The 26,888-nt window shown below is 39.0% G+C and overlaps 3 protein-coding genes across 3 annotated transcripts; all 3 read left to right on the top strand.

Moving 5' to 3' along the window:
* Positions 1-246: 246 nt before the first annotated feature.
* LOC110042451 (uncharacterized) lies at positions 247-8,743 on the top strand. The gene is made up of 8 exons (XM_089291875.1): positions 247-3,381; positions 3,839-3,974; positions 4,323-4,382; positions 4,738-4,797; positions 4,981-5,076; positions 5,556-5,598; positions 6,192-6,290; positions 7,098-8,743. Exons 1-8 carry the CDS (start codon positions 659-661, stop codon positions 7,355-7,357), a joined length of 3,477 nt encoding a protein of 1,158 aa, XP_089148001.1. The 5' UTR covers positions 247-658; the 3' UTR covers positions 7,358-8,743.
* Positions 8,744-12,613: 3,870 nt separating this feature from the next.
* Positions 12,614-17,945, top strand: LOC110042473 (uncharacterized). The gene is made up of 4 exons (XM_020747853.2): positions 12,614-12,844; positions 14,253-14,584; positions 15,112-15,605; positions 15,985-17,945. The coding sequence occupies exons 1-4, from the start codon at positions 12,718-12,720 to the stop codon at positions 16,298-16,300; spliced, it is 1,269 nt and encodes a 422-aa protein (XP_020603512.2). The 5' UTR covers positions 12,614-12,717; the 3' UTR covers positions 16,301-17,945.
* A 112-nt stretch (positions 17,946-18,057) lies between these two features.
* On the top strand, positions 18,058-25,554 carry LOC110042504 (cation channel sperm-associated auxiliary subunit epsilon-like). The gene is made up of 14 exons (XM_089292128.1): positions 18,058-18,656; positions 18,804-18,866; positions 19,033-19,080; positions 19,456-19,551; positions 19,724-19,782; positions 20,302-20,362; positions 21,603-21,655; positions 21,767-21,817; positions 22,329-22,377; positions 22,638-22,717; positions 23,220-23,319; positions 23,977-24,066; positions 24,548-24,705; positions 25,197-25,554. The coding sequence occupies exons 1-14, from the start codon at positions 18,570-18,572 to the stop codon at positions 25,351-25,353; spliced, it is 1,152 nt and encodes a 383-aa protein (XP_089148254.1). The 5' UTR covers positions 18,058-18,569; the 3' UTR covers positions 25,354-25,554.
* Positions 25,555-26,888: the final 1,334 nt, after the last annotated feature.

Genomic DNA, 26,888 nt, shown 5'->3' with positions numbered 1-26,888 from the left:
TAGAACGCAAGACTGTCAAAATGGCCCCTGAAAGATAATATATGATGATTTGCAGAAAAAGAACGAAACTTAAGTTTACAAGACATGCTCTCACAGAAACAACCGTTATCGTCTGTTAAATTTGAATTGTACTAAATTAGCTTTTTTACATCTTTGGCTTTACTCATGCAGTTTCACCTTCTCCTTCCACGCCACCCCACAGTCAACCTCGTTCCCCACCCACCACTCCATACAAGAATTTGATGAAGTTTTTCAAAGATTATATTCCGTGAGGCATTCTGGGAGAACAAAATGGCGCCTAATCAGCACCCGGTAGTGGATCGATGTTTAGTGATAAAATAATTTGTTTCTTCGTTTATGTAGTACCGTTTAGTAGCAAACAGAATTAGGTGATAAGTTCATTAACCAAATAACGTCAACCAAGAAGGAAAGAGATAACAGCTGAGCTGATAGTATTTCAATTTCTACCGAGTTCGGCCTCTCTGAGCTGAGGCGACTTCCTTTTGTGAGTTGGCCCTTTGGTTGAACTGGTCCGCAATATTGTGGATCAACTGGTGACATTTGCGAGACTTACCTCGAAACCACTTCCAGTATTTAGAGAAGTGAGTAAAGAGGAGAGGAAAGATGACATAAAGGCTAGCTGCTTCCTGTTGAACTAATGGCTTGGTATTACGGAGTTAACGATTCAGAATTATACGGATCGAATTTCTCCACTGTCCTCGCAGATGCACCGCCTCCGTTAGATGATACTTACGATGAAGACGAAAATGAAATAGTGTTCCCAAACGAAGTAAAGAAGTTAAAAAAATTCAACGGAGAAACTACTGCTGCTCCCAGCAAGAAAATCCATTCGAGCGACGAGAAATTCAGTGATAAATCCAAACATGATGGAAGTCGAGCGTCTGAGGGTCAAGGTAGTGTCGAAGAAGATTCCGATTTTGGTGACTTTGCAGGTTTTGCGGACTTCGGCTCTGCATTTGGACAAGAGAACAGCGGAGAGTCGCGAGACTGGTTCTCAGGTGATGAAAATAACGTGAATTCACCACCAGCTGTGAACACAGCAACTAGCAACCAAGGACGTGATAATGAAGTCGCCGATTTTGCAGCATTTCCGGAGAATGAGGGAAGTCTGAATCAAGAAAATATTACCAATGGGAGCTGTGAGCAGGGAAATTCAAATACAAGTGATAGCAAAAAAAATTATAACAATAGTGAAAATGGAAATAATTCAATTAATGGCAGTTACGACATAGATTCTGATGATGATTTTGGTGATTTTGCAAGTGTGGAGAAGAGCACTGGAAGACCTGAAGAGGTCTCCACGGATAGTGAAAGCAAAACTGTAGAAATTCAGCCAGATCTTGAAAGAGAATGTGCGTCTATGGGAAGAACTTGTTCTGAAAGCGATATAAAGTCTGACAGAGTGGATGTCAAAAGTGAAACAAAGACTGTACAGTGTAATGGTGATACAGCTGATAAAGAATTAGTCAGCCATTGTGAAGAATCAACAGTAAACCATACATCAGAGGGTTTCTCTAATGTTGATAAGGGTCAAGACAATGAACTTGGAACAAAAAAGGACACCAACAATGTGGAAAATGTTCCAAATGCTGTGACCAAAGATGAAGAATCAAGGTCATTGGACAAGACATTTGTGGCTGTCCAGCATGAGGAATACCACCCTGGTGATAGTGTTTTGACTGAACCAGAAAGAGAAGATGACAAAATAAAAAACAATGTGGAGGGTGAGATTTCATCCAGTAACAAAGGAAAAGAAAGCTTAGAAAACACTAAGACATCACCAGAAGACAAGGAATTAAATGATGATGGTTTTGGAGAATTTGCTGACTTTACTGGACCAATGGTAAAACAACCGTCCATTGATAATGATGATGAGGACGAAGAGGATGAGTTGTGCAACAAACAAATGCCTCATTCACCAGTGATTTCTGTGCCAACAGGTGATGGAAAGGAAGATTCCTCACACGTGCAAGTTGCTTCTGTGGAGAACAAAGGTGATGATGGGGAATTTGGAGATTTTGGTTCATTTGGTGAAGGACATGATCAAAATTATGAAAGTAAAACTGACTTCATTGCAGTTGATTCTAGACCAGGATGTCTGTCTGCTCAGAATGGTGATGATGGTGATGATGACGACTTTGGAGAGTTTGGTAGTTCTAGTAATGCAGAAAGCACTTTCCCTCCTGAAACTCAAAACAGTGGTGATTTTGGTGACTTCGGTACATTTAAGTCAGAAACAAAAGATTCCCAGAAAGTCAATGATGGAAAAGGTGACTCTGAGGATTTTGACATTTCTAATACCAAAGGAAAAACTATACCTAGTGAAGATGAAAGCACTAGCGATTTTGGTGACTTTGGTGCATTTAATTCAGTGACAAAAGATTCCAATAATGAGGATGATGATGGGTTTGGGGATTTTGGCACTTCTAGTTCTGGAGAAAAAACGTTACCAAGCGAAGATCAAGACAATGATGATTTTGGTGACTTTGGTACATTTAATTCAAGGACAAGAGATTCTCAGAACAATGATGATGATAGCTTTGGGGATTTTGGCACATCCAACACTGGAGAAAAATCATTACCTAAAGGACATCAAGACCATGATGATTTTGGTAACTTTGGTGCGTTTGATTCAAGTACGAAAGATTCTCAAAAAGATAGTGACATGGATAATGACTTTGGTGATTTTGGCAGTTTTGAGTCAAATTCCAAGAAAGATGAAAACAATTCTGATGACTTTGGTAGTTTTGAGTCAAATACCAAAGATGACAAGAGTGGTGATTCTAATAGTGACAGGTTTGCAGATTTTGGAGCCTGTGATGCACAACCTAAAGATTCGTCAGACAGGAATATAACTGACAATGAATTTGGAGATTTTGGTAGTTTTGAATCTAGAATGAAAGATTTACCAAAAAGGGAACAAAGAAGCTCAAATGTAAAAGATTTCCATACATCAGAATTGAAAGATGATGGTAAATTTGGAGATTTTAGTACTTCAGCACCACAAAACTGTGAAAAAAAGAAAAACTTACAAAGTGACGAGTTTGGTGCATTGAATTCTGTCTCAAAGGACATCAATAATTCCAGAGAATCCAGTGATAATTTTGGCAATTTAAGCAGTGGAGATGGAAAAGAAGGCAGTTTTGCAACATTTCCTACCTCTCGTTCAGAATCGTCCGCCAGGAGGAATGAAAACTCAAAACAAAGAGGAACATCAACCTCATATTTTGTTCCTGGCAGCAATGTCATTATCAAGCAAGTAGAAGATACTTTCTCCCCATGCTTCATATCAGAACAGAGACATATTTCACACTGCCAGTGTGATGTTTTGTCTTCTCGAGTTGAACAAAGTTTGAAAAGGTAGGTTTGAGAGGCTACTTTAACAACAGTAAGCACCATTCACGTGTGAACCTGTTATAGATTTCTTCCTTATATTGGTTGTTTTATATATATGGGTTGTTGATCAAGCGTAAGCTGAATTTTATGGCTGGATATTGGCCAAGTTCTTTTTTTGTACGTGTATGGACCAAGATGGAGGCAAGGTCCATAAACTAGCAAAGAAAGATTGAGGCCAATATCAAGGCATCTTGACTGGACAAGTTTGATCAATAAAGGATTATTATTAGTCCTGAGCAGGTAAGATAGCGCCATCTTGCCCGCTCAGGTAGCCAATCACAGCACAGGATTTGGTTCATCTTGCCTACTCACGGAGATAACCATATTATGATGTACAATGCTATACACTTGTTAGTAGTTGAGGCCATGGAGTCACATTGACCTCTACCATCATAGTGCTAATTATGTCATCACTTTTTAGTAACTTGGGATTATGGCAGCAACTTGAACGTTCTGATAAGGAAGGCAGAATACTCTTCCACTGGTCAAATTCCTTTAGCAAGCACAAAAAGCTTTTGTCATTGACAATACGACCAGACAGACCACCTCCACTTCAGGTGAGCATTTCACAGAGCACTGTCAAGAAGAATGTCCGAATTAAAAAACGTTTTGAATGTAAAATAAACTAGAAATTCAATGCAGATGTCAGGGACTCTTAACCTATGAGGAGACACACAAGTGCGCAGCCCTTGCCCCATTTGCGTTGGGGGGGGGGGTGGTGGTGGTGGTAGGGAGGGTGGAGAAATAAAAAATTAACATATTGGATCAGGGTCAATTAATGTATTTATTTACTCTTACCTTTCTGTGATTTACCACTATATTCTGAAAGTTAACATCAAACGAAATGAATAATGGTCTATAAAGGAGAACTGAGGTAATTGTATTTTTTTTGTCTGTGACCACAGGGTGGTGCCATGCTGAAGCCCATAGTGTCATCGCAGTTTACACCTTTTGGAGGAGGGCTGGTAAGGACATCTTTGTAACAATGAAACAAGCAAAATTACTGTAAACTGCTGCTTATAAGCCCCTCTGGTTATAAATAAAATATTACTTTGGATTATACACCCCTCCCCCCCCCCCCCCTCACAGATATACACCCCACTCTAGTTTAAAATTAAAATGAATTTGATTTACAGTGCCTTACAGTCACCCCGTTCATGCAGTTACCTCATCATTACAGCCACTTTATTCTGGCTCAAACAACAGCTCAGTCAGTCTGTTTCTTAATTAAAGAACGTTACTGAAGACCCTAACTTATAAAGTTAGTTTCAAATCTGATTGAGAAACTCAGTGCTTATTTGTGTGATGTTTAATTTGCAGCGTGGATCAATGTTGATGCCTGAACCATACAGTAAATTACCACATTCTCCTTCTGGTTTGGTAAGGACTCCTACTTCTGATTGCTACACTACATCTGTGGAGATTTATGTATTTTCCGTGCATTTTGTAGACCAATTTTCTGTATTTTGTAGTCAAGTGCAATTGACAAAAGATTTCAATGTACATGATAAAAAAAAATTATTCTGCTTTTTTTATCTGTCGTCCACGATTTCTGGGATAAAGGGTTTCTTGGAGCCTGTTAAAGGATCTCATCTACCAGCATCATCGCATCAGTCAGCTCATCCAACGCATCCTGAAATTGGTCTTCCTGATCTCAGTGTAAGTTTATACAGGACATGTCAAATGAAAATTTTGTTTGTGATGCTTGAGTTTTTAATTTATTCATTGTGCACTGGAATCTGACTTGTTCAAGGTTATTGTTGTTCTTTTGGATTCTAGTTCTTTTGTTTTAACCAGAGAATTAGAAAGAGTTACTAACACTTAAATTGTGCATGGTACAAAACAAATATTTTTCTAAGGAATTTATGATTTCCAACAGCTAAAGCTAATAAAACAACAATCTCAGTAGAGAAGGTGTGATACTTTTTACCTGCAAAAAGTAAGAAAATGAAAAGTGAAAAGGTGTCGTTATTCAAAGACTGTATGTTTTTTCAACAAAGGATAGTTTTTGGCTGTATGCAAATTTGTGGAAAATAGTGACAAAAATGAAGGGTGGAGATATCCACAGTCAAGAGTACCTGTTTGTTTAACTACGTCTTAAGGCTTTGCCATGATCTTAGTGTCAATTTTATTTTCAGTTTGTGCTGGGTAATGGCCAGAAACCCACTACATCAAAATCAGGTGAGCTAACATGTCCATGGATTCAAACCAATTTAGAAGTTCTATCAGATTTGAAAAGTAACCAATGAACAGGGGAAGGGCTTTTGACAGTACTGGTGAAGATAAATTATGTGCAGAGCAGAGAGTTCATAACAACAGTACTGGTTTGGTTAATTCACTTTGGTACTCAAGAACTTGAACAATTTTTTAGCACTCTTTAGGTTGTATTTGGTAGAATTTGAAGTAAATTCTTCCAAGGATCAAGTTTCAAGCAAAACATTGTTAAAACTTAGACTATAGAATTATGAAAGGTTGCAAGAGATTTTGATGGGTATGGTAATTGTGATGTAATGTTATGTTGGGAGTCATCAGATATTTTGCATCTATCAGTCATGTTTAGGGGATGTTCATACATGTTAGTACTGAGTTAATAACTGAAGATTACGCATGTGGGAAAGCAAACCAAATTGGTATAATTCAGTTAAACAATGTATTGTCCACAATAGGGTCTAAAACTGGATCTAAAGTGAAAGTTCAAGAAAGGTGCCTTTGTGGATATCTACTAATGCTGCAGCAGTAGCTTTGATGTTGTTATATTGCGATTGTTTTGATAGATATCAAGGATAATGTGTCGGACACAACATCAGAATCTTCTTCTCTTGATCTGGATTTCTTTGCACCAAGCACAACTCAACCTTCAGAAGGAAAGCCAGGTATGGTATATGTCCTGATTGAATTTTAATAAAATAATTTTTGGAATCTACATGAATTTACATAATCTTTTAATCTCAGTCTATATTGTCCTTAGTTTGTCTTAATTGGGAAGATATTTGTATTAAAAACTTGAAACAGTGATTTGTCACATTTTCTAAACTCCTTGCATTTTGTCAAAAATTCTTCACAACATGCTGTACTTTCAACTCTCTTCCCTGAATCCCAGTGTTTGAAATTTTATACTGTCTAAAAAAACTACAAGAAATGTTAAATGAATACACCTTTTTCAGTGGTTTAACATACAATATATGTGCCAGTATTTGCAATGAGCAAAATGCCCACATGTGTTATTGTTCCTCTACAAAACATGGAAAAGATCTTGTGGACTTGTAACAAAGTTTTCCTGTGCCAGGAATGCATAAGAATTGGGAGTGTTGGTTTTAATAGAGGAGTAAAAGTGGAGAACCCAGAGAAAAACCTTTGAAGCATAGATGAGACCCAATGAAAGGTTAAACTCACTTACAACACCGGGTCAAGGAATATCCCAGGCTATAATGGTGGGAAGCAAGCATCCTCAGCAATGCACCACCCTTGTGCTTGATATGTTATTTCTCTTATAGTATTCATACAACATTATTTCTCTAATAATATTCTTGATTAAAATTTGCAACATTATTTCTCTAGTACAGTGATATTCATACACAGACTTAATTAAAAACTCTCTGCAGTTATTAACTATTAAGATATCCCATATGAATTTATAGAACACTCTTTACTTTTTTTTCTCTTCTTGCATTTATTTTCAGAGTCCAGAGGTTTGTATGAAGAAGACTTATTGGGCCTGAATATTTTCTCGTCGTCACTGGAGCCTCAGAAGTCAGACAGTCCTAAGCCACAGAAGACATCAGACACCAAGAAGGTGTGGCAGCATGGTGGAGTCACCATACCACTCTCTTCACAAGAAAGCAGAGCTCAGCTCAGTGCTGCCGCCAAGAGTATATTAGATGAGCTTGAAGACTTGAGGTTCATGAGTTCTTCTGTTTTGATGTTCCCATTAAAGACCTAGTAACTAGTTGTGAAATCAGACAAAGAGGATACAGTTATTTGCTCAAATTGTTATGTGAAGCACTTTTTAATTTTCATTCAGTATTTGCCACAGCCTTAAATGGAAGACAGTTCAATGCAACTTTTACGTGTTACTGTTCAGTATGTTGTTTGTGAATTAACGCTGTTCTATTGTTTAAATTCCCTACCAAGGATGCTCCCAGGGTGTTCAAGTTTTAGCTAGTTAAATTATGTTAATCAGTTATTCTCACCGGTGATCATGAGTTTTTCTCAAGCTAACATGTTTTATTAACCTATTTACAAAAGCAATCATCTTATGAAGAAATATCTTCACTAATAATTACTCCATAGATTTGAGATGTGCAGGAAAAAAAGAGATTAAAACTGGCTTATGTGTCACAGAAAGGGTTAAATAGATCGATAGACATCATAGTGATACGCTCTGTAGGATTGTTGATTTGAAACAAAGTTTCGGTAAATAATTGTTTTGACAGACAGAGTGTTTGTACCACATTTCATTAGTTTGATTTGTTTGTCTTTTAAGAAAAACAGAGAAACAGTCAGGCCAGATTTGGTGTGGGTGTTAGTTTTCCACCAAGCAGGCATTTTCTTGCCTCCCTCCCCTCTCCCCTCCACCCACCCCCTCCCCTCAACACAACAACAATTTGATTTATTTAATCAACTAAAACTCGTGATCATAAAGTTTTCTGATAACATAAATGCATGTCAGGACCTGGTCAATATTACAACTGTATTGTTTAGTCATAATTGTTATAGAGGGAAAATGTCGTGACCTGAACAGGGCAATTTGTTGTGGTTTTGTTCCCTTTTCTGACCTTGACCATGTGCAGAGCACAGTATGTTGTGAGATGTTCCTGAGAACCCCACCCAACAGAAATCTTCCCTCAACAGAAATTACACATTTTCATGGACGTTTTGCGGCATTTCTGTTTTGGCCTTTGAAGTTTCCCTCTGTTAGTTTTCTATATTATTAGCTACCACTATTAGCTATGACAATGTGATAAGTACTATACCATGTTAAATATTGCATAATGCTATCCTGTGAACAAGCTCCCAGCGAGCTAAGTGAGCCGACCATTGAACTGATTTTTTTCTCCCCCTGACCGCATTTAGGAGTCTGTTCACAGGCTAGCATAATGCTAAATATGAGTGTTAAGCATTATTTTTATCAAATTGTATTGTAAATAGCTTTATGTCTATACTATATGTGAAGAGGGGAATAACTATTAGGACTCTATGCGTCAGTATATACCATGACAATATTCCCTAGGTGTGATAATTTAGTGTGGTAGGGAACGCAAAACTTGTCAGATAAGCATTTCATTATTCTTTAGTGCAGATAATAAACTTAACGGTATTTGAGAAAGAGGTTAATTTTTCTCAGAAAGAAAACAATGGTAATTTTGAGAAATAGAAATTGTAGTTTTTACTTTAAGGGATAAATGCTCAAGCAATGTATTCTTAAAATAAATTGCACTGTATTATTTCAACGAAACAGAAAAAAAAGATGTGGTCGTTTGCTTTAATTTGCCATTAATGATAAAATAAGTTCAAGTCCAAATCTCACAATGATGTACGTGCAAAGTGCCATGGAAGAAAGAGTCACCTAGCGTGTTAAATTCATATTGACATTAAAGGTCGGCACACACGAAGTGAAAAGTTCCTGCGACGAGTCCCTGCAACTAGTCGCGGGGACATGTAGTGCCATCGTGTGAACTAACCATTTTTACCGCAAAATCTAGTCGCAGGGACTAAAATTTGGTCCCTGCGACGAGGTGCGACTTGTTCCTCAAAACGCTTCGTGTGAACTGTTCGTGGGACAAGTCCCTGGGACCAGTCCCTTCGTGTAAACTCTTCAGGGGACTAGTTGCAGGGACTACTCGCAGGGACTAGTCTCCTCGTGTTTGCCGACCTTATTAAACGGCACACTGTTTCCTATGTTTGTCCATACCGTTGGGATATCCAGCCATACCAGAAAGGGGTTTTGGTTGGACGTATTGGGGGTCGGGGAGGGAGGATTAAGATGGAAATTTTCTTTCTTTGGGGGCCTCAAGAGGAGTCATATCCAGACGTGGACTGGTAAAAGTCTTAAAACCCTTGCCCAGTATGAGTCCGTGATGCACTTTCTCAAGCAACTGTTCCAGACATTGGTAGTAAAGATATTTGCACCGTGATCCAGGAAAATAAAGTAAAGCGATATGCAATTCTACACTACTTTCTGTAAACCTTTTTTTTAACTTGAGCAAAACAAAAGATCTTTCGCTCTTGCATATCAAAAAGACTATCAGTCGCCGCACTGTTTGAAAAAAAAACTGATATCCTGTTCCAGACTCTTACTCATCAACCCGATCAGCGATATGAAGCCGGCAGAACGTTAACCTTGTCAAGGAATTATTCCCTTTTCCCCGGGCTAAAACTTGATTCCGAGCCCGCTCATTCTACACCGTAGCATTTGTCACTGTTTTTGAAGAAGTTTCATCAATGCCCGCACGATAGGGCTAGGTCATTTATAAATCTCCTCAGTGGGGCAAATGCCCGACCCACGGGACAGAGGGTGCGTTCCTTTTGGTTGATTTGGATCAGCATCGCTTTGATTCTTGTAAACGTATGCCGCTACAATTTTCGTCGCACCTCACCTAACTAACCCTTGCCAAATGTCCGACAAATGCCGGCGAGGCGGAGCGTGATCGGTTTAAGTAATCGGAGGGAACAATAAACTCTTTTCTGGTCAAATTTCCTCTAACTTTCTTTTATTTTCATTCATCGTTTCATACGCGCATAGTCTTACTTCCGAAATTAATTATTCTTAAATATAAAAGATTTTTTTTTATGCGTAACTCATTCCATCTCAGGGATTTGGCCCGCACGGAATCATGTGACCTGTAGTCCCGGAGTGTATGGTTGGCGAAATGGTGCAAAATTCACAAAGTTTATATTCATTCACATTTAATGTTGTTATTATTATTCACGAATATATTTATTTACATTCAACAACTAAATTTATATTCAAGAAATATACTAATTCACATTTAACGACGTATTTCGTATTCACGAATATATTTACTCACATTTACGGGATGTATTCATTCACATTCAACGGTTTATATTCATTCACATTGACGATCGAAATATTGGTTCAACATGGTGCAATATTCATTCAACATTTTCTGCGCACCGCCTTCGCGCATCATTAGGTCCCAGCTCACGCACTACAATTTCTGAACGCAATATGGCGGACGAAGGAAGCCTTATTATATGAAGGGGTAGAACAAAGACCAAAGACCCCAAACACAAATGTTACATTGGCAGGAACTTTCGATCTCCTACAAGAGTGCGAAGGGGAATGGAACACCGCGGAAGTAGGATTGAGAGAGAACATCCAAATAAGGCTCGAGTGTAGCTCTCCAGCAATTACTACCTTTCGTCAGTATCATAGGGCAGCACTGAATGAAATACTGGGAAATATATGTCTTTTGCATGGAGAATGGATACGACACGACTCATCAAACTGCACAAACCTTGCAGTGTATTCTGTGACCAGCCCTGAGGTCTTCTGAACTCGATATTCAATATCGGAGTTAGTTCTTGGGGAGCAGAGATGGCGCAGTGGTGACCCTCGCCTCCCACCAGTTTGACCCGGCGATGAGTTTGTGGTTGGTTCTCGCCTTGCTCGAGGGTTTTATCCGGGTGCTCCGGTTTTCCTCCCCCCACAAAAAAACAGCATCTCCAAATCCCAATTCGACCAGGATAGAGGGTCTGAATGAAAGCCCGCTCTTCCTCTCTAAATATTTTAATTCTAATTTTTATTTTCCTTCTGCAACAAAGATCGTCGGGTTTCACGTGGACAAAGTTCAAATGCTTCTTGTTTCAAGGTGGACATTGAAACGTCGTATTGTGGAGTACGGGCTTCTCGATGATTTCGCATGAGCAACTAGACAATCTCGTAGAACGTTTCATGATGAGTGATCAGTCAACGGGATGGAAGAGGGAGAGTATTGGCCATGTTGACCCTGGAGACTCTAGAATCAGCTGGGCTGTCGTAAGACACCCTCACATTTTTCACCCCTATGACCACTTCGCACCCTTGATGGCCACTCAAACCTTTGCGTCGCTGAGGGAAACAAATCTAGGACAATGCTACAGTTCTGTTATTAGTAGAACATTTAAACAAAAAAACCACAACAACAACGCTAGTATAGTTTTTTTTTTTTTACATTGTTTTAGGAGTACCTTGTTAAAGATTAAAGGTTAATTAAAGGAAAATCATCAATACCCCCATGCATGACAGTAACCAGGCTATGGTGTCCGTCAATATGCCACAAGCTATTTGGAGCAGCCACAGAACACGCTCTCCTAGAAATTACGACAGCCCAACGGATTTTAGAGTTTCCAGGGTCAACGCGGTCAATACTCTCCCTGATTCCATCCCGTTGAACTCTGAGACCTATAATGATCGAAGCTGTCCGGTCACCAAGGAATACCCGAGCAAAGTCCCATGATCACTCATAAAACGTTGTACGAGATTATCTACTTGCTCATCCGAAATCATCGAGCAGTCTGTTATCTCCTCTAGCCCATGTAATGTTTATGTTCTGTTGTGTATGTTTGGGGTCGTTTGTCTTTGTTCTACCCCTTCATATAATAAGGCTTCCTTCGTCCGCCATATTGCGTTCAGAAATTGTAGAGCGTGAGCTGGGACCTAATGATGCGCGAAGGCGGTGCGCAGAAAATGTTGAATGAATATTGCACCGTGTTAAACCAATATTTCGATCGTGAATGTGAATGAATATAAACCGTTGAATGTGAATGAATACATCCCGTAAATGTGAGTAAATATATTCGTGAATACGAAATACGTCGTTAAATGTGAATTAGTATATCTCTTGAATATAAATTTAGTTGCTGAATGTGAATAAATATATTCGTGAATAATAATAACAACATTAAATGTGAATGAATATAAACCTTGTGAATTTTGCACCATTTCGCCAACCATAGGAGTGCACTGTTTCCGGTTTTGGTTTGTTTCCGGTGTGGCATTGTGGGCATTTATCCTACTTTTTTATGTCCTGCTTTCAAGTCCGCCCCTTCCAAGTTTCAAAAACCAGCAAATGATTGCACTAAATAAATAAATATGATAGATCACGATCCATTTTACAACTCATTGCCCGTAGTTCCTTGCCCCGTTCCCCGCCCAGTTCCCGCCCGCGTGCGGGAAGTCACGCAGGCCAGTTGTGTGTGCGCATGACTTCAGTTGGCGCACATCGTCTGTTAGTATTCGCTCGTTTGCTGCTGTGTAGATAAAGTTCCTCTACAGTTCCATACCAGCAAGTGTAAGGGATGGCATTCCGTTGTGGAATTACTCGGTCTTTGTCCCATGTGGTCCGAGCTTGTAAAAGATCTCCGCAAGTAATTTACGGTACCTCGTGGCGGCTTTGTGCTTCGACTTCGAGTCTCGATGAACCAGGTATGGATTTGAACAACGTATCTTAAACTTATTTGTCGTCGCATAAATAAAGATTAGTAACTGTAGAAAATAGCAATTTTAGAAAGAAAAATAGTACTTGAACCTCTTTCTGCCGTCGGAACTGCTGTTTTCTCAAAAGAGAGTGATTTGTTTGTACAATACAATGTTGTGCCACATCACAAAGATTGGTTGATTTGTTTTTCTCCATGGTCACGCAATTAGAGCTGATGCGCTTTTTTGGTGGATTTGTCAAAACCATGGAGAATTCTGCTTCCTTGTATTTATGGCACGTTCTCTCTTAGCTAGTTTAGGATTCATTAACCACTGGGAGACTCCTAGAACAGGAAGAAGCTGGAAATGAAGTCAAAATCCTGTTATCCCTGTGTACAGAGATCGTTAGCTTGATCTTAGATCTCCAAGCAATTTTAAACCATTAGAATAGCCTACTTAGCAAGCACTCTATAATAATTAGTGTCCCATATCATTTTTTTCCTCACAAAAATTGTGGCAGGAGACTTTTAAAAATAAAAGAAAAAAAAAATAGTGTGATGGATGGGGGTAAGGATTGACAGAACATGCTTGCTAGCAAACCAGACTTTTTGCCCACAAGCAGGTTTTCTGATTGGTTTGGTGTAATAATGTTGATTGATGAGCTTATCAAATGTGCATGGTTGACAAGGGGAAAGAAGATTAATGACATTAATTTGTTTGAATGTTACTGCAGCAAAGTGGGATTTGCATTCACTCTGAAGACATATCAACAGCTTTTGCCTAACCCAGTAATACAGTCATTAAGTATCAACTGACAAAAACATTTTTTTTTTTCACAGTCATAGGCTTTCTGCTAGCATGCATTCCCTTTTCTCCCCTCACCCTCTTTCTTCCTATTTTTTCTCCCTAAGCCTCTTGAGCACCCAAACCGCAGAAATGCTTGTTGTGCTGGCTAGTATTTGAGGAAATAAAAAATATAATTATGGCATGTTATTAATATTGAATTTTTATAGGTCAGATCAGAAAGTGACATCTATCAAACAGATGTTTTCCAAACGGGTTTTTATTAAATAAAAAAGTTAAGGAACATGAAGAGGGGTACTCAGGTAACTGTTGATGCAAAAATGTTTAACTTCACCTATCTACAGTTCACAGGCATGCCACTTAACGGAAATAAACAAATATATCAACTAAACATTATAAGCTTAAGAATCCCAACTGGTGGGAGACAGACCAGTTGACTCTTTTCAAGCATGACTGAGGAGTTGAACTCGAGTCTACCGAGAAACAACTCTAGCTAAGTGGTCAGATCAGGAATTGAACCCACAACCTCCAGATTTCAAGTCTGGCGCTCTAACCACTTGGTCATGCTGCCTACCTAATAAGCAATGTTATTAATTTATATTTCAATCTTTAGATTTAGAGTCTGGACACAAGGACAAAAAGCTATTTACACCTGGACCTCTGGGAGTGAGCTTTGAAACAAAGAAAGCCATGCTTCGGGACCTTGGCTCACGTGACACTGAGTTTATTAATGTTGTGAAAACAATTCGTTCAAGGCTCTTGGGAATTGCTGGTGTCTCTCCAGAAGAATACACTGCTGTTCTTCTTCAAGGCAGTGGAACATATGCTGTAGAGGCTGTACTTACTACAACAACACCGAAAGAAGGTGGAAAAGTTTTCATTATTGAAAATGGCTCTTATGGCAAGAGAATGATGAAGATCTGTGAAGTTGCTGGAATAGAAACAGTACGTCTTTTTACTTAACAATTTATTAACTTAAGACAAGATTAGATGCATAGTGAACTCTTTAATAAAGAGGGTGATATTTTGCAACCCATAAAGTGGACCAAATAATTTTCTACATACATATTTCAAAAGTAATTAACTGATATTAGACTGAACAGCCAGGGTTCCAGGGCTGGCTGGTTGAGGGATTCTCTCCTTGAACAAGAAATTTTAATAGATAATTTTACTCTCCCAGTGTCACTCTCCACCCAGGAGATCAAATGGGCACTGGTAAACTAACTGGAAGTGTCGCAAATTACCAGGGGTGACCATGCAGTGGACTGGCATCCCATCCGGGGGGAGCAGCAATCTACTGGTTGCCTTATGTTATGGAAACTCCCAGGATGGGGCTGAACTTGTGATCCATTAGACTCCTGATGACTATACCTTCTGGGAATTTGAAGAAAACAAAACTTAACAGCGACACATGCATGCTGCTTAAAAGCTTTGAGGGCTATGAATTCTTATTGGCGCCTTTTCCTGTCCAGGTTGTATTAAGTGGAGAAGAGAATTCAAAAGCAGATGTGAAGAAAATTGAAGAAATCCTGAAAAATGACAAATCCATCACCAATGTTGCCATGGTGCACTGCGAGACCTCGACAGGTGTCATTCACCCAGTTGCTGAAGTAGGCAAGCTTGTGAAAGAACATGCACCAGGAGTGTCATTTTTCGTTGATGCCATGAGTAGCTTCGGTGCAGTTCCGCTCAATCTAGATCTTGCCAACGTTGATTTCATGGTCAGCTCTGCAAACAAGTGTATAGAAGGCGTCCCTGGATTCTCATTTGTGATTGGTCACATTGATTCCTTGAAGAAGTGTAAAGGATGGGCACGCAGTCTTTCGCTTGACATCGTAGACCAGTATGAAGGATTGGAGAAGAGTGGACAGTTTAGGTTTACCCCAGCAACTCATGCGATGCTTGCCTTTCGATATGCTTTGTCAGAGTTCAAGGCTGAAGGGGGAGTTGATGGAAGAGCAAACAGGTAAGGGATAAGCAAATAAATAGCACAAGAAGATGTGTATTTGTTACAATGTAATGTAACCCCAGTATGACAAACTCATGATAAAAAAATTGTTATTAGTACAGTTTCTCAATGTGCTTGCAAAATATGAATAAAGGTAACAAATTAAATGATGGCTCACTCACTCTTTTTCTTGCTTTCTCACTCTTGCCAACTCATTAACTCACTGATGTTTTAATTTTCCAAGTGAGCAAGCAAAATGGAACAAAGTGCCATCTTCATGTTTTATTCACCTGTCAACCATAGCTCTCTACCAGTGAACAACAGAGAGTTGTCCTAATTGTTACCATTGTAAAACAAAAACATGCACAGTGCACTGAAGTACATCATTTCTTCATAGATACATGGAGAACTGCCACATCCTACAGGATGGAATGAGAAAACTTGGCTTCAAGAAGTTCCTAGATGACACCCATGAAGGGTACATTATCACCTCATACTACAACCCCAAACACCCTAACTACAATTTTGAAGAGTTTTACAGTCGGCTTAACAGTAAAGACCAAGTTATCTACCCTGGGAAAGTAAGCACTGCCGATTGCTTTAGGATTGGTAACATTGGAAAGTTGTATCCGGCTGATATGGAGCACTTGCTTATGTGTATCAAAGAGGTGTTAGGTGATATGGGAGTACCTGTCCCATTACATGACAGTTAGAGCTAATTAGAACACAGTATAGTGGTGATAATGAAATAAGTGTAGAAGTTTGCTGTTGGTAAGTTTAGCATGTTGCAAAAAACAGTTTACTGCAGCCATATGGGATCATTGTAAAGAATCATAATTATGCTTGTTTCTAATTTTGTGATGTTGAAAGTAATTTTTGAATAAGTGGCGCAATACCAAAACCAGAGATATCACATCTCTTCAAGCGCAAGAAATGTAGGTACATGTAGAAGACAATGAACCAAGCTAAATTTTACCGATCTTAGTAAATTATCATTAATATAATTTATAATTTACAATATTAGGCTTCAGGAAAGTATGAAGCTAAAGCTATAGTACTAATAAATTATAAGGTGGAATTCTGAGATCAGTTGGGGTGGTTGGGGGGGGGGGGGGCCCTTCAAACTAAGAGAATCTTCCATTGGAGGATTATGGATATTTTTTTTATTTTGGTTCCCTCTTTATTGGTTCAAACACAGCATGACTGTGTTCAAAGTGATGTATAAAATTCGTGAACACACATTACACAAGATTTGTTAACCAATTTGATAGTTCAGCAGCTACTAATTTTGAAAGAGTAATTGATAACCAGTCTTTTTAATAGTAGCACTTTGCGGTCATTTTATGTTATCACTTGCATGTCTGCAGTAATAAACCACAACAAATTTGTACTTAAAAGAATTGAGGCTGGTCAACATAGTGTTTAACTCTCAAGATTGAACTGGTGAACTCAACAGTTCCTCTTTGCTGACTATTATTCACTCAGCAAAAATGTAGGTTTTGTTAAGATAGTTAAGTTGATGAAGACTGAAAATGAATGAAAGTGAAACAATAAATATTATCTCAGTTCAAGATGTAGTGCTAGATGTATGAAGCCTGGAATGTGAGGATAAATTTGAAGCTAAAATAACAGGTGAATTTAATCGACTAAATTTGAGAAGGCTTGGGGATGTGATTTTGCTTAACTGGTCAATCCTGGGTTAAATTATGCAATCATAAAAAACTGCATTCATTTGCAGACATAGAACATGAAACTCTGTCCAGCTCTTTTCCCTAAAATTGTGTGATCTTGATCAAAAATTACTGGGATTGCAACAGTGAATTGCACGTAATCCAATAGACGAGTGTTTGTGTCTGCCCTCCTGCAATTTGTAGAAATCAGTCATTAGATGCTGTCCAGTATAAAGTGTCTCTCACAGTCTGCTTTTTTGGTTTTGTTCTTTTTTTGCAGTCTAACTTGGCTGCTTTAGATTCTCAGCCATCTTCTGAGGTTGATCCAATTTTTGATCCTCGTGTTGGTGTCAAAATAACTGTGAATTATTCAATGCTTCCAGACAAAGGCTTAAAAATTATTTTTAATTATCCAAAAATCACACACAAACTGTAGCAGTTTCTTTGCACCTCCCACTTCTTGTACGCTCTTCTGATCATTTGGGAATTAGTGAGTTGGCACGTTAGACACATGTTTCTCATAAGCTGATTGATCTTTTGCAAAAATTGAATTATTTTAATGGAATACATTCGTGTATGCATTATAAGGAATGTAGCATGATTTGTCCAAAAGTGCAGTGTAGGTTAGTGAGATTGATAACATGTAATGCATTTGTATGTGTAATAAAATACTTGGAAAATTTGTAAATGTATGTTCAAATATCTCTGTCGAATTGCCTTATTTGGGTGAAGTTTGTAATTCTTTTCAACAATTATTTGCTTTGCTTTAATTGAACTGTTTTGATCAAAGACAGCTTGATCTTGAATGAGGTTCAAACTCATACCCTCAGTGAAGCAAACTGCACGAAGTTACCCCCTCCCCCACCCCCTGCCTCTCTGATAGGTTGTAGTCCCACTACATCATAGAATTGTCACTTAAGCCTTCGCTTCCACCCCCATCCACCCTCAACTTGGCTCTCCCTTTGCAACTTTGATTCCTTTCCGTAATCCCCTAACGACCAGGAGTTCTTTTTAAATTTCTAATACTGAAACATTTGGGTACAAAACGTGCCTACTGCTACTTGGTCACATTTCAAGAATGCCATTCCTTTCCTGTTACCCCTCCAGGTCATTCCGACCCATAAGCCACACCCAACACCAGGGCAAATCCACAACCTCAGGGACAGACTTTCAGGCACCTTAGCATTTTTACCACTACAGTAGTAGTAGCCCATAGTCGTGTGAAGGTCTTAGCGAGGTACTAAGCGTCAACAACCTCCCCTCCCCTCCCCTAACCTGGACTTCCTGATAATCCCCTTGTCGCGTCGACAACATGTCAGCTCTGAGACACCCTTCCACTCTGTTGAGTTTTGTTCTCATTCTGTTAAATCTTCATCCGGTATGGGGAATATGTCCAAAGGTCAGTGGAATATGTGGAACACATTCTTGATTATAATGAAACCGTTTATGTGGGTAATCTGAAATTAACTTGTCATCGACACTCCATGAAATGTTTACGACAATCAACATTGCATGCTCAGTCAGCTGACATGTGTGTTTATTTTAGCACGAAGTTTTGCTCCACAACCTCAAGTCAAGGTACTTCCTAGACAAGGGAGAAAAACTGGAGGTAGGGAATCTCATTTACGTCGATTGAATTTCTGCAAACATTTAACTTGGAACACTGAATATCGGGAAGCAAGTTGCGCTCGTGTACAGGCATAATGCTGAAACCTTGATGGCCTGCGAAGCTTGTGGACATAATCTGTTTCTTTGCCGTTTTCTTTCCATTGCAGGCGTGGGCTAAACTCATTCCTGAACCTTGGGGAGATAATCGAATGATTGTGAGTAATATTTTACTTACAGAGAATCCAAAGATGTAGAAACACGATTATAATATTCTTGCTTAATGAGAAACTGGAAAGAACTAGCAAAGCAGCAAAGCGCGTTTTCCAATCTGAACTTGCAATGATCTAAAAATAGGCTTGTTGGTTTGTCTTACTAAAGAACGATTCTGAGAGATGTACTCAATTGTTGGCAAGATTAACTTGTAGACAGATTTTTTTTCTTTGTGTGACTGATGAAGCAAAAGAAAAAAAGAAAGGGAATCTCACTTTTTATAATCTAGTGTAAATGCCGCTCAAAAATCAGTCTTTCAGTCTGTTGCTAAATGGTTTATGTGAAATCAGAGTTTTGACATATTGTAGTATTTATTCCAGGGAAGCCTCTCAAATACAGAGCACTTGACATTTAATTTAACAAGCTCAGAAATATCTGCAGAACGGCAAGCTATAGGAGTTATATCCAGAAATGTTGTAAGTATTGCTAGACAATGGCCAATTTGTTTTGGTATTTGTAATTCAGGTATCTGGTTTAATAGCTCAGGAGAAGTTTATTTATATAGAATAGGGACTCCACAGGTCAAATGTGTGAAGTCTTACCTCACTGCCATTGTTTAAACTTTCTGTTGTATTTTGCTTTAATAAGACAGTTTCCATTGGAGAAAAGGATAAACAAAGAAGAAACCAGGGTTACAACTACTCTAGGTAACATTCTTTTTAAAACAACAAATTTAGTTATTGATGACTGTGGATAACATGTTTTCGCTTTATTGTTGTAAAAGTGATTTCTGAAAGCAATAGGCCATTTCCAAGTTACCTTGTGCCTGTGTTTCAAAATAAGTCTTCATGCAAAACCTTTCATGTGAAAATGAGTTTGATTTGCATGAAAATTAACATGTAGGTGGAATACATTTTCATATGATTGGTTTCATAGGAAGACTCGTTTTGGCACAGAGGCAAATGGTAACTTGGAAATGGCCTATTATATCTCAATCACAACAAACTGATAAACAAAAGAATAAAGTAATAAAAGCTCCTAAAACTTAGAGCAAATACAAATTAACCACCACCAAGCTTGAGGTTGTGCCGTGGCGATGTCACAACTGTTTTTTGCTCTATCTCTGATTGTTTGAGTTGGTTAAACCAATCATAGATTTTAGCAGTGTAAAATCAATCTTAAGCAATTCCAGATCAGTTAACATAGCAATATTGTGGTTCTTTTAGGGATGTTGTGTTTAGGATTGAGGCTTTTTCTGAAGATCGGTCTTGTGTTACATTAAAAGCTGTAAGTAGCAATGTAACAGGGAAGCCTGGTGGGGGGAGACCCCCATGTGAAAAGATTGGGGATGCTCATTGGAAAATTTGAATTAAGCCTCTAAACGAGACCAATAGGAAGACTCATTTTGACACAGAGGCAAATGGTAACTTGGAAATGGCCTATTATATCTCAATCACAACAAACTGATAAACAAAAGAATAAAGTAATAAAAGCTCCTAAAACTTAGAGCAAACACAAATTCACCACCACCAAGCTTGAGGTTGTGCCGTGGCGATGTCACAACTGTTTTTTGTTCTATCTCTGATTGTTTGAGTTGGTTAAACCAATCATAGATTTTAGCAGTGTAAAATCAATCTTAAGCAATTCCAGATCAGTTAACATAGCAATATTGTGGTTCTTTTAGGGATGTTGTGTTTAGGATTGAGGCTTTTTCTGAAGATCGGTCTTGTATTACATTAAAAGCTGTAAGTAGCAATGTAACAGGGAAGCCTGGTGGGGGGAGACCCCCATGTGAAAAGATTGGGGATGCTCATTGGAAAATTTGAATTCAGCCTCTAAACAAGACCAATGTGGGCGTGGCTCAGGTTTAATTTGACCAGCCGATGAGTGGCAAAAATCAAACCTAAAAACAGACATGAGAGCGTTTTTTTATTATTGTGCAGCACCAGAAAATATCCATACTCCCCCCACAGAAGGGATTGGAATTTCCTTGGGGGTGGGGGGTTCTCTAAGACCAAAAAATTTAAAGAAATGTATCAAGTTTAATTGAAATTTCCAGAGGGGAGGGTAGGGGGGTCTTGGAAAAAATCCCTTTGATAGGGGAGGTATGGATATTCTCTGGAACTGCACATTATTTCTTTGAGTGCACCCTAAAAGATACTTCGACAGCTAAAATTAGTGGTGTTTGATCCTGAACACACTAACCCCCAAGCAAGATGATGAGCATTCCTGACCTTTTCATGTTTAAACAATTGTAAATTCAGGAGAAACACTGAAAGCTTATCCTCATTAAACTGAGTAGGTGGGGTTGGAATCTGCATTTGGTGAGCTACCAAACTCCACAAAGGTTTTGTTGGGTGGGCCTGAAACTGATCCTCTCTGCTCTTTGTTCTGTGTGCCATACAAGGTCACACCCATTTTATTTGCTCTCCCTCTCCAACAGAGTGAATAGCTTACTTGCTAGTGTGTACTGAGAATGTACTGAGCTTTGTATATCAATTTATAATTATTTTCAATATACTTACAGGAAACAAATGTAACTATGGGATGTCCACTTAGCCGACATATTATTCCCCAGGCGTGAGTAGGGCGGCATTTGCCACATTATAGGATGTATGTTATTTCTCACAATTCTGCTCTTCATAGACATTATTGAGGTTGTACTGTATGATTGGTGTAATTTTTCACCAGGAAACCTACCAGCTGTGATGGCTTTCGAAACTACTCCTATCTAGTGCAAAGGTAAGAGAGCTGAAAAAGTTTAATACAAATTAGTTCGAAATACATAACCGATAAAGCATTTCTGCTTTGAGTAGAGGATTGAACAAAGTACAGGGTGCTTTACTGAAGCAATTTTGTACACATGTCATCAGCATACTGAACAATTGTTGAATTAAGTCGTGAAAGATATTCTAACTTAGGCTGTATTCACACTTGGTACCCGAGCACTGGTGACTGGGCACTGGCACAAGATAGTGTTGCATTCAGACACTGGGTACTCCAAGTACTCAGGTACCATTTAGCAAGCAAACTGCCCGAATGCTGGTGTGTGTACTTGGTGTGTGTACTTGGAGAAAAGGTGTGTTCACATTAGTACTCAGCGAGATTTGAACTCAGGCACCCTTCTCGGCCTGACCAAGTGTGAACATAGTGTATTTGTAACTTTGGAGCAGTTGAAGTTTAGTCGTTTTTAATCGCTTTCTAACTATCTTATAAAGGCGCATTCATGTTAGGCATCGCCTCTCTTTTGCAGTTATCAACAGAAACGTTATTCATTTGCAAATCGTCAAGTTTCAGATAAGGTAAAACTTTTCCCTCGTTTCTGCACAATTTAAGTGTATCAAAGGTGTAAACCGTGTAGTAATAAAAACGTATTCAGGCTGAAAACTTCAAACATGTTTAAAGGTACATTACTGTGTAGCTGGCCAAGACGAATTTCGCACGTTGGCGCGCGAACATGTCTGATGACGTCGTAACCAGTTACCTTTTCGTTGTTCTAGTCTCTGTGATCATTTAGTTTTGGACGCAATTTTATATTAACCGACCTTTTGTTTTTGTTTAGACTATTGAATATGACCTCGTCAAGCTAGGATGTCCATTTACAGTACAGAATAATGAACCATTCAAACCAGTCATTCACTTGTAAGTTATATAAACAACAGCCTCCATTTGGGGCGAAAGTGTGGTCGGATATTTGTCCTGGACATTATCTGTTCCGAGAAGCGAACAGTTTTCAAAGAGCATAGCTCGGGCAGTTTTGTATTTTGGGGAATATCACTCAAATATTCCCCAGTTTTAGCTCGGGCATATTCATTCACGTGATGCGTTTAGACCAATCGCGCGCGAGCGAGAATATTTGATGGATTATAAAGTACATTAATATGTAGAATCCGTCGTTACCTAGAGTGCTTAAGGGATCAGTACAAGTAATCTTCAGTCCCTTCAAAAACTTCCCAATATAACCACAATATCTTTCAAACTACCCAAAATGTGGAAAACGTGGCAACCGCGTGATACAAAATTATAAGCAAACAACAACATAAAGTCACATGTCAGCGTAAAAATACCGCGTAAACCCAGTTTTAACTTTAAGGCATACCCTTTAACGAAATCATCCAGTAAGATACATAGATGATTTTTTCAGATATGACGGAGAAACTTTTGTAAAAGAAGTAGATGTGAACTATATCATGTGGGAACAGCACGGACGAGCAGGCTACAAGTACAGTGCAACAATGAAAGAGGTGTGTCACTGGGGCAAGCGAGTAGCTATAGGCAACTTAAGTGTCTGCTTTTAGATCTGAAGTGTTAGCGTTGGTAGTTATAATGTAGGTGAGATACTTTTATATATATATATTACAATAAGGTGGTTTTACAGCTTTGGAATCCTGGAAAGAAAGAGCAAAGCGAAGCTACTAGTACGCCGACGTGATCCCACCGTAAATTTATTTGCTTTTTTTTAATCTTGGATTCCAATGCTCTAAAACTACCTGATTCTAAAATTTATTTCTTATAAAAAGCCACTTATACTTCGGCCAGACTTTGAAAAACGTACAACCAGAGAAAAGTGTGGGAAGACGCGTAACCGGACGAAAGATCGGCAAAACATGTAACCGATGGCAAGCGCGGGAAATCATGAGGCAGAGAGCACGGGAAACCGTGTAACGGACGAAAAACGCGAGAATAGTCGGGTAGGGCAATTCTTATTTATATTTGATTGGCCAAACACAACACATCTCCCTGATTGATTTGTTTTGGAAGTTTTTTAATGATCACGGAGCCGAAGTGCCGTTTTTGTTTAAGTTTACATCAGTATAATGAAAATAAAAGTGCTTTGTTGTTGAAAGACTTGAAAGTCAGTGAAGGCTTACGAAAGCGCTATTTTCATTTCTACGCATCAGGCTGGGTGTATTAGTGAGGCGCAGAGTTGGGAAAAGATGATACGCGGGTCTACTCAGGAAGAAACCATGGAATCAGCGTGGTCTAAAGAGGTATGGCTACTATGCAAGTTTCGACTGGTGCCAAGCCGAGAAGTGTTATTTAAAGAAAATAACGCAATGAGCGAAAAAACCTCAACTCAGTTATTCTGGTTCTTACTTGATTAATGTGCACCGTTCAAAAGAAAGGTATGTACAGGAGCATAACATTCATACATGGTGCAGCTGGTTGCCCTTAATAACATGGCCCTTGAAACCTTAGAGTGTGACCAGCATTCAAATAAAAAGCTGCAAATGAGATTGTAACGTTGCGCCACGTAGCACTTGTAAAAGTAGTAAGTAAGCAAAGAGTTAAGGTAGTAACACTGGAATTGTACGGAATCCTTAGAAAAGAAACGTGAAATTCTTTGTCCCCGGTGGGATTTTCACCGATTGAGTTACAAACCAGACGGGAGTTGGTCATGGGTAATTTAATACAGCTTGTAAACGTTCCAATTATAATAGAACCAATCTTCTTCTCCACTTAATTCAACAGAATTACCAGAGCTGTTTTCAACAGAATTCTCCCTTGTCTGTAGCTAATCTTGATCAGCCATATGAAATCCTTAACAGCTCTGAAGCCTCCTCGCATATTGTGTGGAGTGATGTCGGCACGTTTGTCTTCACGCTGAAAGTTATCGATCCTGACTTCAGGTATTAACAAGAAATAAGTAAACATGATCAAAGATGATTGTGGCACCCAAAATCGTTCCATGGCCCATATCGTATTTGTACACAGTTGTATTGTATTCGCGTCTCTATGAACAGCTACAGGCTCTTCAAACTCAAGATATAGCTTCTGCTGACTTAATAAATGTAGATGTAGATATAACAAAACAAGAGCGTGATTCCAGCCTACCAGCGGTATTTCTTTTCCAAAACTTCAAGAATCGTTTTGAGTTTTGAACCGGCGGTGCTCGCAAGAAATTCTACAAAGAACCTCTAATAAGTACCAAGGAGCCAAGTTCCTGTATTGTGGGCGTGGCTTGACTTTTTTTTCACCCCTAAGAGGTGCCATTTCTAAAACAACACCTTATCTCTAGTTCAAACCGGGCCCTGAATCAACCACGTTAAATCTAGCCTGTGATTGACGTCTACAGCCAGGTGTCTTAATCTTTGTGTGTCTGTCATTTTTTCCATCACAGCTTCTGTAACCTGACGATGGAGTTTGGTGTTCAAGTGTACGGCGCAGGGAGCGCCATGGAAGAGATTCCTACTTTTGTTGTCCTTGGTTCTTCTTGTCTGGCCACCGTAATCCTGCTTTTTTCCGGTTACTACACGGCTGTGCTTTGTTCAGACTAACCATGTCCTTCAGTTGATAACTTGTTTTGAAATAAGCTTTATTTCAAAAACTCTTTAAGAGTCAGAGGACTTTATTGTTGAAAGACGTTTTAAACGCCGCATTAACCACGCACCCCCGGAGGACACTCTTGACGGAGTTGAACTCAATACTCTTGAGAGCAGATTTAAAAGAATCGTTGCCCTGCGGTTATCTTTGTTGCTATTAAAATTTTAGCATTTGATAACATGTTTGTTTTTGTTATTTTATTATCCTGAAGCCGTAGTTGTTCAAAGGGTTAATAACGCTATCCGCCGGGAGAATAGCAACCCAGAACAGGGGTGGATACAGGACAGGGTTCCAAATTCATTTAAACTGTCTTACGGTAATATCTTCAACTTCTCGTCACGGTTTCATATTATGATAGAAACCGTTAATTGGAGTACATTTGCGCATTGCAATGTATATCATAACGGAAGGCTTCTCCTATGTTCCGTGATAGCCATTGTGCAGATGACAACAGTGTCGACATGCAAGTTCACACGGTACTCAAACTCAGATGCCTTGTCTACTCTCTTAATGTCTGTAATGCATACGCTTCGGTTCCCGCCGTCAATAATTATGTGCGCCTCGTTTTAGCGCGTGTTTACGGTACCGCCAATTTTTTAATGTTGTAGTTTTGAGATATGCTACAGAATAGTAAAGAATAAATCATATTAAATTGAAAGAATACTTTATTTAAGAAATAGAAAACATGTACCGTGTTTCTATCGAGTTATAGAAACACGAGTGGAAGTTTGGGAGAACGAGAAATGCTGTGGGAACACGAGCCGCGGGCGATTGTTTCCACAGCTTTTTCGAGTTCTCCCAAACTTTCATGAGTGGTTCTATAACTCGATAGAAACACGGAGAACAAGGTTTCTATTTCTTTTAGAAAACTCCGCGACGAAAAAAAGGAAAACAACTTGTTAACTTTGATTATCAAAATGAAAATTCTCTTTCCTCGCGCCATCATCACGTCAACAGCTCGTGCAAGTTCTATGTTTCTATCGAGTTATAGAAACATGGCTTTTAACCAATCAGCGCGCGTATTTTCCTAGGACTGTTTTCTAAATATCCAGTGATATCAAGTCACTGTAGGTAGGTGCTGTTGGTTAAGCTATTGCCTAGTTCCCGTACGGCTTTATCCCTGGCCTTCACGGTCAATCGATTTTCAGTGCGATTGACCGCGGCGAAATATTGAGGCCTAGGAACTAGGCAAGGTAAGCTTATAACAGTTGCACATTCAGAGCGGAAAAAAAACATAATAAGCGTGCGCCAGTCTTAGACGCCAGGCTCCAAGTTTGACAAAGTGGCGGAAATTTCGTCGATCATGCAAACCAAAAACAATTACGAAATTTATATGCTTTCCCATTTTCTCGGTAAACTGCAACATTTTCACGTCACTAATGGAAAGCTGGTGTATTATTTTCGTGGGAATCAATTTTTTTTCGGAAAAAATTAACCTAAAGAAGTTTTCCGAACCCTTTATTTCCCCGCGGTATACAAGAATGACACT

Source organism: Orbicella faveolata, unplaced genomic scaffold, assembly GCF_042242905.1.
Source record: "Orbicella faveolata isolate gen_17 unplaced genomic scaffold, um_ofav_v1 contig_24, whole genome shotgun sequence".
Classification (NCBI taxonomy): domain Eukaryota; kingdom Metazoa; phylum Cnidaria; class Anthozoa; order Scleractinia; family Merulinidae; genus Orbicella; species Orbicella faveolata.
Note: the sequence above shows the minus strand (reverse complement) of the source record. Positions and strands in the feature narration are given on the sequence as shown.

Excerpts from the sequence above, each read along its gene's own strand:
- LOC110042451 (XM_089291875.1), top strand. The coding sequence starts at position 659 with ATGGCTTGGTATTACGGAGTTAACGATTCAGAATTATACGGATCGAAT. Across the intron at positions 3,382-3,838 it reads GTTGAACAAAGTTTGAAAAG|TAACTTGGGATTATGGCAGC; the intron begins GTAGGTTTGAGA and ends ATCACTTTTTAG. Across the intron at positions 3,975-4,322 it reads ACAGACCACCTCCACTTCAG|GGTGGTGCCATGCTGAAGCC; the intron begins GTGAGCATTTCA and ends CTGTGACCACAG.
- LOC110042473 (XM_020747853.2), top strand. The coding sequence starts at position 12,718 with ATGGCATTCCGTTGTGGAATTACTCGGTCTTTGTCCCATGTGGTCCGA. Across the intron at positions 14,585-15,111 it reads AAGTTGCTGGAATAGAAACA|GTTGTATTAAGTGGAGAAGA; the intron begins GTACGTCTTTTT and ends TTTCCTGTCCAG. Across the intron at positions 15,606-15,984 it reads GTTGATGGAAGAGCAAACAG|ATACATGGAGAACTGCCACA; the intron begins GTAAGGGATAAG and ends ATTTCTTCATAG.
- LOC110042504 (XM_089292128.1), top strand. The coding sequence starts at position 18,570 with ATGTCAGCTCTGAGACACCCTTCCACTCTGTTGAGTTTTGTTCTCATT. Across the intron at positions 23,320-23,976 it reads ACAGTGCAACAATGAAAGAG|GCTGGGTGTATTAGTGAGGC; the intron begins GTGTGTCACTGG and ends TCTACGCATCAG. Across the intron at positions 24,067-24,547 it reads AATCAGCGTGGTCTAAAGAG|AATTACCAGAGCTGTTTTCA; the intron begins GTATGGCTACTA and ends TTAATTCAACAG.